The sequence below is a fragment of the Notechis scutatus genome, chromosome 2 (genome assembly GCF_049901735.1).
Source record: "Notechis scutatus isolate UNSWTSFEM ecotype Mainland chromosome 2, rNotScu1.2, whole genome shotgun sequence".
Taxonomy (NCBI): Eukaryota; Metazoa; Chordata; class Lepidosauria; order Squamata; family Elapidae; genus Notechis; species Notechis scutatus.
In genome coordinates, this window is record NC_142010.1 from 101,765,539 (window position 1) to 101,774,890 (window position 9,352).

The 9,352-nt window shown below is 37.6% G+C and overlaps 1 protein-coding gene across 1 annotated transcript; it reads right to left on the reverse strand.

Annotated features, from left to right (window-relative positions):
* Positions 1-1,617: 1,617 nt before the first annotated feature.
* On the reverse strand, positions 1,618-5,886 carry DNAJB1 (DnaJ heat shock protein family (Hsp40) member B1). The gene is made up of 3 exons (XM_026676935.2): positions 5,208-5,886; positions 2,990-3,555; positions 1,618-2,634 (listed from the first exon to the last, which is right to left on the reverse strand). The coding sequence occupies exons 1-3, from the start codon at positions 5,416-5,418 to the stop codon at positions 2,404-2,406; spliced, it is 1,008 nt and encodes a 335-aa protein (XP_026532720.1). The 5' UTR covers positions 5,419-5,886; the 3' UTR covers positions 1,618-2,403.
* Between the last annotated feature and the right edge of the window lie 3,466 nt (positions 5,887-9,352).

Sequence of the window (9,352 nt, forward strand, 5' to 3'; positions counted from 1 at the left end):
GATGTATACCTCCCCACCAAACTAGCCCTCAAAAATTCTGAACCAGATTTAGCACAAACTTAAAGTTCTTTGACAGTTATACTCTAAATACCAGTAGGTGTAAAATAATAGCTAGAAAACTTCATTACTGTAGCTCAGTTTCTAGTCTAAACAAAAGCTATTGGGCAAGGTACCGTATTTGCCGGCGTATAAGATGACTTTTTTGCCCTGAAAAACATGCCTCCAAGTGGGGGGTGCTTATACCCGAGTATATAACAAACCTATATTTTGAGTGGAAATGTTGGGGCTTTTACGGTACTATAGTGGCTTTTAAAAATTTACAATTAGATTTGGTTTATATTTTGAGAAGACTACCAGGAAACCATATGGCTGTATGCTAGACCAAAAAAACAAACAAAAAAACAGATGTCAGTCTCAAAACATTTCCCTGTTGCTAAGCAACTTCATGATCCATATAGTAACCTGGAATCAAATTCAAATTAGATCATTATCTCACTGAAGTCAGGCAGAGCAGAAAAGACTTTTGGGTAGGACCTGTTTACAGGATATGTATCACTGAAATATTGTACATCCACAAATAAACTCAAGGTAGCGAACAGATCCCAACGTATCTTCTTCCTATTTTTCCCACAACCACCACTCTGGGAGGGGAGTTGGGCCGAGAAACAAGTGACTGGCCAAAGATCAATTTTCATAGCTAAGGTGGGACCAGAAGTCCCCCATGTGGTGCCTTAACCACTAGACCAAACTTGCTATTGTTATATTAACAATATTATGGCCCACCCCAAGCTATGAGAAATGTATTTCACCACAAGTCTCCTCCACCCAGGTTCCACTGTACAAACTTAAATAGGAGGATGTCATGCACACTGGCACCTCACCAACTTGATGAACTCACCAACAACTTGTGTAATGAAGTATATTGTTGCTGTACATTCTACAGCTGGAGACCAACATACCTTTGTTCATTAATTTCTCTCAAAGCAAAAATCTGTCATTAAACCAATTAAATATCAAAATATTCATGTTATATAAAGTGTGTATACTACCTTAAAGAGACAGTTTTACTTTGATATTGATATCAAATATGACACTTTGGAATTTATATTTATTAAATCCTTATAGACAAGGAGGGTGTACTTTTAGTATTAGAACATTAGCTGTCTGTGAGTGACCAAACCAGTCAAGTCTTAAATTACAAATAATCTAGTAGGGATATGAAACATTTTTGGATGAATTGGCTAGATTTCTTAACCATCTCTACTGCTTTTCTACATTAATTAATCCTGAAGGATCAAAGAGCCTGGTGGAATCTATTCAAAACACTTGGCAGCAGAAAATCTGCATTCTTCATTAGATAGCTACAGCCATATTCTAATTACAGTAAAGATTATTTCTCCTTATCCTTAGTTATTCAACAAAGTAAATGGTGTTTAGCAATTTCTTTAAGAAAAATAAGGTTTAGAATTAGACTTTTTCCCATGACAGAAAACATTGACAATTCATGTGCAGTTTTAAGTATCTGCTGTTTTGTCACTTATCAGCAATCATCAGATTTAATTAGGCATTTACCAAATTTTTAATCATCATAGGAGCAAAACAAATATTTTAAGCATATATATCAATAAGCAAGACTCCAAAGTCTTTTTATTAGAATTTTCAACTGTAAATTTGACTTGATACATTCAATTCTTTTAGACCGTCCTCCAGCAGGACGTATAAATATGTCTCTACAGGAAAAAAAATATCTGGCAAGTCTGTAAATCAGATCAGATGGTTTCCTGTATTTTTTTTTGCATGCGTTCAAGAGCTACCTGGTATTAGAAAAAGCCCTATTCTATTCAACTTTCTGAAAGAGGCAAATTATTTTTATGGCTATATAAACAACTTTTCAGAATGTCAGCATTTGGTACTATTTAAGGCGTACCATAGGTATATCACGGAAGCTGGAAATCTGAATATTTACTAAAATAGCCTATCCCCCTTCAGGAAATAATGTAAAAGACAAAGACAATACAACATAGACAAGAGATTGACAATGTTTACTTTTGAAGTCCAGTTTAGATTTTAGTCTCTTTTTTTGTAATGAAAATCTGCATTGGCATGGCCTGACTACGGCTTGTCAAATAGATGCAGAAATCATTACTGGTCGCCATACTCGGATACAAATTTTTGAGATGTTTTCCTGTTGCTTTCAGCAAATGCTCCTGGTTATAAATGCTATGAGCAAAGGCAGTCTGGGTCTAAAGTCATTTAGCAGTGCAATACTCTTTTTTTTCCAATGAAACTTTTTGTAGCATAAAGTTACTCTCATGTCCACTGCCAAAACGGACCCTGAAATCTTGATTCCAGTCTGTAATCCTCCATAATAGAGGTAGTGTAGTCCAGTCGGTGCCAGTCTTATTATATTGGCAAGATCTGTTCTAGGACGCTTTTGGAAGACTGTGGAATTCTGTCTGGGAATCTTACATCAAATTCAATAATAAGATCCCCTCGCTGATTTGGATTCTTGGGAAATGGAAGGCCTTCTCCAGGGATTCTTCGCTTCATGCCAGGTTTAATGACATCTTTGAATATCATTGGTATGGTTCTGCCATCTAAAGTTGGTGTATTCACAGTGCAGCCACACAAAGCCTGTATATAAAAATAAACCACATATGAGAAAAATTTGACCAAGACTTTAAACTTCAATTAGATTCTATAAGAAAAAATGCCAAAAACCTGAATGCCACATATATACCAATATACTTCAATGTTCCTGTTCAAGCTACTACAGCAATATGAAGCATGCTTCCTGCATGTGTTCCATAATGCTGCCTGTATCTTGAGAATATATACTCTTAGGGGCTATTTAAAGTTGCAACAAGTCTATTCTTAGTTATATATCGATTATCCGAATTAAACTTTAATCTATTTCAAAATGCAGTAATTCAGACATTTTACTACCTAGTCCATTTTTCAAATGACAGGTTTTTTTTTTTTAACTTACCTCACGGAGGCTGATCTTAGCTGGGTACACAATGTCAGACCCATCTCTGTTAAAAGTGTTGTGTGGCTTGTCCTTTAGAACAAAAACAATATCAGCTGGAATGTTGGTTGGTGTTTGGTCTCCTTCTTTGGGGAATGTGATTTTAGTTCCTTCTTTCCACCCTCGTTTTACTTCTATTGTTAAAATCTTATCCTCACTGCGTGTGCTTTTCCCATCTGGATTGAGCCGCTTGTGTGAAATTTTCATTTTCTTGGTGCAACCTGTGTAAATTTCCTCCAACGACACCCTCAACTCATGGATGATTGGAGAATCTTGTTTCTTGCGGATGTTTTCATGTCCTCCACGACTACGAGCAAAACCAATATTGCCAAAGTTTTGAAAAGTTGAAAAAGGATCATCAACATCCATGTCCTCATCTCCGTTCCTCTGAACAAAAAAGGTATCAAAAGGATTCCGTCCACCGAAGAACTCCGCAAACATGGCATGAGGATCTCCATGGAAGGTGTAAGTGAATGAAGTACCATTAGGACCTCCTCCACTACAACTGGGACCACCACCTTTTAATCCTGAAATATAGAAAACATAAAAATGCACTTCGAGTAATACTCATGTTCAATGTCTCATGCTACATTATGTCTCTTTTTAGTATTATTATATTGAGAATATCAAATAGGGCTAATCTTAGAAATGCCTCAAATTTTCACCTCCATTTTTCTCTCACAATTCCTTTTTCCAGCATGTTCACGATTCAACTGTATAAAATCAGCAAAACACCTTTTTCAGTGTTTCAGTCTACAATACTCTCCTGAACTGAAAGTTATTATAGATACAACACAAATTATCATTAATTTCTACCTCAACTGGATAAAGCAAAAGGGATTTTAAGAATTATGAAAAAAAAAACCATTTAGCACGAATAAAAATATTGGAAAGGACACCAGCATAAGAATATGCTAGAATATTCTAGCTACTACTAGAAGACTTTGCAGGAAAGGCTCCACCTATCTTAGACAGCTTGTCATGCAACCCAAATATATGCAGTGAATACATATTTTACCAAGCCTTCAGAGGAAAATTGCTGACTATTTACTATGAATTGAAGCAAGAAAGATAATGGAAGCCAGTACTGAAAAACTATCCCAAATCTGTACAAATGTTATAGTAATTAAGAGGGTCAGTTTTAAATGCTGTTTTATAGATGCTAGAGATGGAATGTTCTTTAAAACATACATGCCACAAGGTAGAAAGTTGACAGAATTTATACACTCAGCAATCTTTATTAATGTATATAAAATCATTAGAAAAAGGAGAAATTCTGCATTTTAATACATTATTTTGTAGCTTTCTAGGTGAAGCATTTATCCACCTGGCTCAAAGTAAGCTTCCTAGACAGGAAGAACCTGTAAAGTAATGGTGGATTTTTGAGGAGTGACCTTAATACAATCAGAACAATTCAAAGATGGCAACTCATCTGGCCAGTTTCCAGAATGGAGAGTAAAATAACTTGTTTAAATAACTTGTTTGTTCTCACTATTTTGCCCTCCCTTCCCCTTCCTTAGGAAATTAGTCCCAACACGGTCGTTTTCCACAGCCGCTGGGAAAAGAAGTCTTTATTAACAAGACCTAAAAGCTACATCTGACAATTATAATAGTAACAAACTGGAAAGTTCGCAGCTATCCTTTCAGGGTGGGATCAAGATTAATTAGCAACCGAGGGTTAACAGCCGAATAGAATTTTTAATGTCAGAGAGACGTACAGTCGAAGGAAGGGCATTTTTTGGCTTAAGCAAAATTTAAAAGATAAAAATATTTCAAAGCTGATTTTTTTTTTTATTCGAGTCCCCAGCCCGAGTATAATCGTTTCACTTTGAAGTTTCACTTTCCAATTTCATTCGCTTCAATTCAACCGGGGGAGGGGGAGGGGTTAATTCTGCTTCCCTTGCCTACCCACCAGTTAATTTGGTTTTTTCCCCTCTTGCGTCCTGCGATTTACACTGGGAGCCAGGTTATTGCAATTTCCTTCTTAAGAGAATACAGCAAAGGCAGCAGCCCAGTAAGGCCGTTTCGCTAGTCCGATTCTAAACAAATTAGATCCACCCCGCTCCGTAAATTCGGATAAGCGAGACACCCCCACTCCCACCCCATACATCGCAGACTCGAATTCCCCTCCGCCCGCTCCTACGACTTCCCGGCCCGGCCTGTTTCCCTCGGCACGCACCTTCCTCGCCGAACTTGTCGAAAATCTCGCGCTTTTTTGGGTCGCTCAACACGTCGTACGCCTCGGCGATTTCTTTGAAGCGCTCCTCGGCTCCTGGATCTTTATTCTTGTCGGGATGGTAGCGCAGCGCCTGCTTACGATATGCCTTCTTAATGTCATCTTCGCTAGCCCCACGGCCCAGGCCCAGGATACGATAATAATCTTTCCCCATCGCCCTTCGCAACTCCCTCAGTAGCCGGCCACCTACCCCGCTCGCTCGTCTCCTCAAGCTGTAATTTAGGAGGCGGCGCTTTCCTTTCTAAGTTTATATGGCGGGCGGAGGAATCTTCCAGAGCTTGCCACAACATTCTCTCCCGAAAACCCGCCTCTCCATCCTGCTTTATCCAATTGCAGCCGAAACCATTCGAACGCTGCGCCAATGAAGACGCGGCGTGCGTCACACATGGGGGGAAGTAACGGTTGCCGAGAGTCCGCCTTCTACCTTAAAGAGCGAAGGGGATAATAAGCAATTGCTCTTCTTTCAACGGTTGTTTTCCTTCCGAATTCTATCGGCGGGTGGCTGGTCTCCGGGTGGGGGGGAATCGGGTGACGTCACGGGAGGCTCGCGCTATCCCTCTTTTATTAAAACCTTTCCAGAAAACGTCGAATCCCCTTCCGGTCATTGCCATTCAATTAATCAACTCCACCCAGAAGCTGACGTTTTCTTACACCTCAAGCCAGCCAAGATTCAGAGAACCTTGTTAACACCGCGGTTTCATTTGTTATGCTAGTTTCTCCAGTCTGGTGACCTATGAATGGAATTTCGTTAGATGGGGAATTGGGGGAAGTTGAAAATCAAACACATCGGGAGAGCAGCAACTGGGGAAAGCATGCGCTCCACTGGGTGGTTATGACAATGGTACAAAGTACACACAGTTTTGAAATCCTGTTATAATAAATGTCATTTATGGCTAACCGTTTCATCACTAATGATAAGGGTGATCCATGTCTGTAAAGTAATAGCTCTAACTATAAGACTCAATACACCACTGCTGAGGAAGTGGCATTTAACAACATGGACATTCACACCGATGCTATCTGCAGATTTACAGTCCAGCCAGCTAGCAACTAAAACTGAATTCAAATTATAATCTTATATGGAAAGGCAGTTATTTGTTACCTGAAGCAGAGAAGCAAAACCTTAATGCCCACAAAACATCACTGCAATCAAATTATTTTGAAATTTAAGGCAGCCTGGAAAGCATTCAAAAGTACCTCATTGGCAATCATAAATACATTTGCTTCCCTTTTAATATCCCAAAGCAACTTGCTAGAAACAAACTTCTCAATTAAAAAAAAAACCTGCCTCATTTTCTTTGTATCTGCAAGTCAGTACTAACTCCTGGAGGTTGTATGGACAAGTCACTGCTGCTTTCTTGGCAAGATTTTGGAAGTTATTTGCCATTACATGATTTCTGCTAGCCTCATATTGTGCTTCTGTTAAAACCTCTGAAATAATATCTGGCCCAGAGACAAATAGAAAATTAAAAACAATATTAACACAATAATTGTAGCAAGGTAACATTTTCTTTGTAATATTAATTTGTATAGATTATAGCCTATATTTCAGTTGTGTCTGCAGGTGATGAACACAAAATTTAAAAACAACAGAATAATTTAATCCCAGGCTCACCTAACCTATAGGGCCATTCTCAGGGAACATGCAATAGTTGAAGGATTTGCAAAATGCCAGGAACGTCAGGGGCAAAAAACCTCCAAGGTGCATGAGCTTCCAAAGAGAAAACACTTCTTGGGTCTGCATAATACTACTTAATAAATGGGCCTGATCTAGTACACCAGGCAGAAACAATTGGAGAAAGGGGTCCTACATATAAGCCCCTGTGAATGTGGTAATGTGGTATACCCTGAAGTATACTTAGAAGCTTACTGGATTCTATGTAACCAAATTAATTAAGTTTGGCAAAATATTATGAATAGCTTCCGACTGTTTATTATATGCTGCAATGCAGTAAAAACATTTACACAATGTGAGTTTAATAATTACAGGTTAGTGGAAAAATAATGGCAGCAATTATTTCCATTTCCTTCTAAGTGTAGCAGAATAAGTCCTTTAAATTGAATTTCTGGATAAGAAACATAAGACAAATATTTATCTGAGATAACCTGTCTACAGGGAACTGTTATATGGATTAAATGATTGCTTAAATGTCAGTACTGCAAAAATCTATAAAACCACAGTGTAATGATTTTTTGGAACTATGTATTATGTACTATCCTGGGTTATTGATGAACCTGTAAAATACCCATAGTGAGTGCCACCCACAATGGTTTTGTGCCATGGAAAACACATTTCTAATAATATAAATGGATCTAGAAGCAATCCCAAAGCTATGAACTTGAACTGGAAATATGTTGAATGCTATCATTTCCACAGGTTGTTCAATAATAGCACTTCATCTTACCTGGTTCAAGTTTCACTTTGTTGTCCCTTAGTACAGTCAAGGGCCTATCAAGCCATTGTGTTGTAGTGTTAAGGTACTGGAGTAGCATTGCAGAATTCCAAATTTAAATTTTAATTAATTTTAATTTACATCCCACAATGTGATTGGTTTTAGGCTTGTCACTCATAGCCCAACCTATCTGTTTGTGAATTAGGTTGCTATAGTTGTTATCATGAGGAAAAATAAAAGGATATAGAACACCTTAAGCTCCTGCACACAAGACGAGATATCACAACTAACCAAATAAAAAAATACTGCCTCTCTTGGATCTGAGGAAGAATGCATATTTGAGCTATGTGTCATCAGAATGCTGAATCTTCAAATGATTTATTCAGTCTTTTAATATAGATTTAAGTTTAAGAATGAAGCTTGCAGAACCTCAGAAAACAAACATTAAGCATACATTATAGGTCATATGTCAATCTAAGGCTGATCCAAGGGAACTGCTTTCAGGCCCTTTCATAAATGATTCCCAGATTCAATTAAAGTCAGTATTAACTTGCATTACATTATTTTTTGACATTGATCCAAATCTGTACTGTAATACAGGTAATCCCCGATATACAACTATGATTGAGCCTGGAATTATGGTTGTAAGTCATGCTGATCGATATAGGATCATCATGTAACCTCTCCTGATTATACAACTTTTTTGCAGCAGTCATTAAGCAAATGCTGCGGTTGTTCAGCAAACTCATTGTTTGGAAAGGGTGTTTTTTGTCGGGAACTGGAAGTAAATATTGTAAATTGTGGTCAAATGTGTGAAATGTGGCCATAAATTTGGGGTGTTTGGTGAGCACCCAAAATGCAATCATTTGACATTGCTGGAGGGGGGCAACCATCAGAACTTCGAATCTGGGTTGTAAGTACCTTTTTTGAAGTCTGTTGTAACTTCAAACAGTTGCTAAGAGATAGGTTGTAAGTCAAGGATTGCCTGTACCTGACTATATCATTGTTCTAAAGATGGAATTATATATAATTTCCAGGAAGAAGAACACAGATGTACAGTTTCCTAGGAGCTGTTATCATATATAGAGCCAACTCCATATACTTTGGAGGAAAATAAGGATTAGTACCCAATGTTGAATTTATCCTACCAGGCAGCAATTTAATTTGAACAAATCAATACACACGGCCATAGGAAATATTTTAAAATACAAATATCTAGACTCCCATATAAAGTTTCTAATATGTCATTATAAAAAGAAAATAATAGTCCATGAAAAAAAATGATCCCAATTGCTTTTCTTTGCTCCTCTTTCTTCAGTGTTTCCAAGAACAGATGCTGATCAAAAATAGACAAAAAATTCTTCTGCATGTCTTGCAGATCTCAAGAATAGATTAAAGCAGCTGATGGTATCTATTAAAGTAGTCCTAACCATGTAGTTGTCTTGCTTTCTTCCTGTCTCACAAAAAGTTGGAATGAGAAACTGTAAACCAGCTACACCAGCTCACTTTTCTCATGTTATAAATGAAGAGGCACCAAATATCAGGCAGACCCAGTTTCTGTATTAAAAGGCCTTCTTCGGGACAAGATTGGTATATTTTAACTGAACTCTTTTTTTAATCATTGGGTATAACCAGAAGAGAAATAAATGCAAATATTATTTATTTCTATAGTTCCATTATACAGTTCATCAGTCC

Excerpts from the sequence above, each read along its gene's own strand:
- DNAJB1 (XM_026676935.2), bottom strand. The coding sequence starts at position 5,418 with ATGGGGAAAGATTATTATCGTATCCTGGGCCTGGGCCGTGGGGCTAGC. Across the intron at positions 3,556-5,207 it reads CGACAAGTTCGGCGAGGAAG|GATTAAAAGGTGGTGGTCCC; the intron begins GTGCGTGCCGAG and ends TCTATATTTCAG. Across the intron at positions 2,635-2,989 it reads CTAAGATCAGCCTCCGTGAG|GCTTTGTGTGGCTGCACTGT; the intron begins GTAAGTTAAAAA and ends TTTTATATACAG.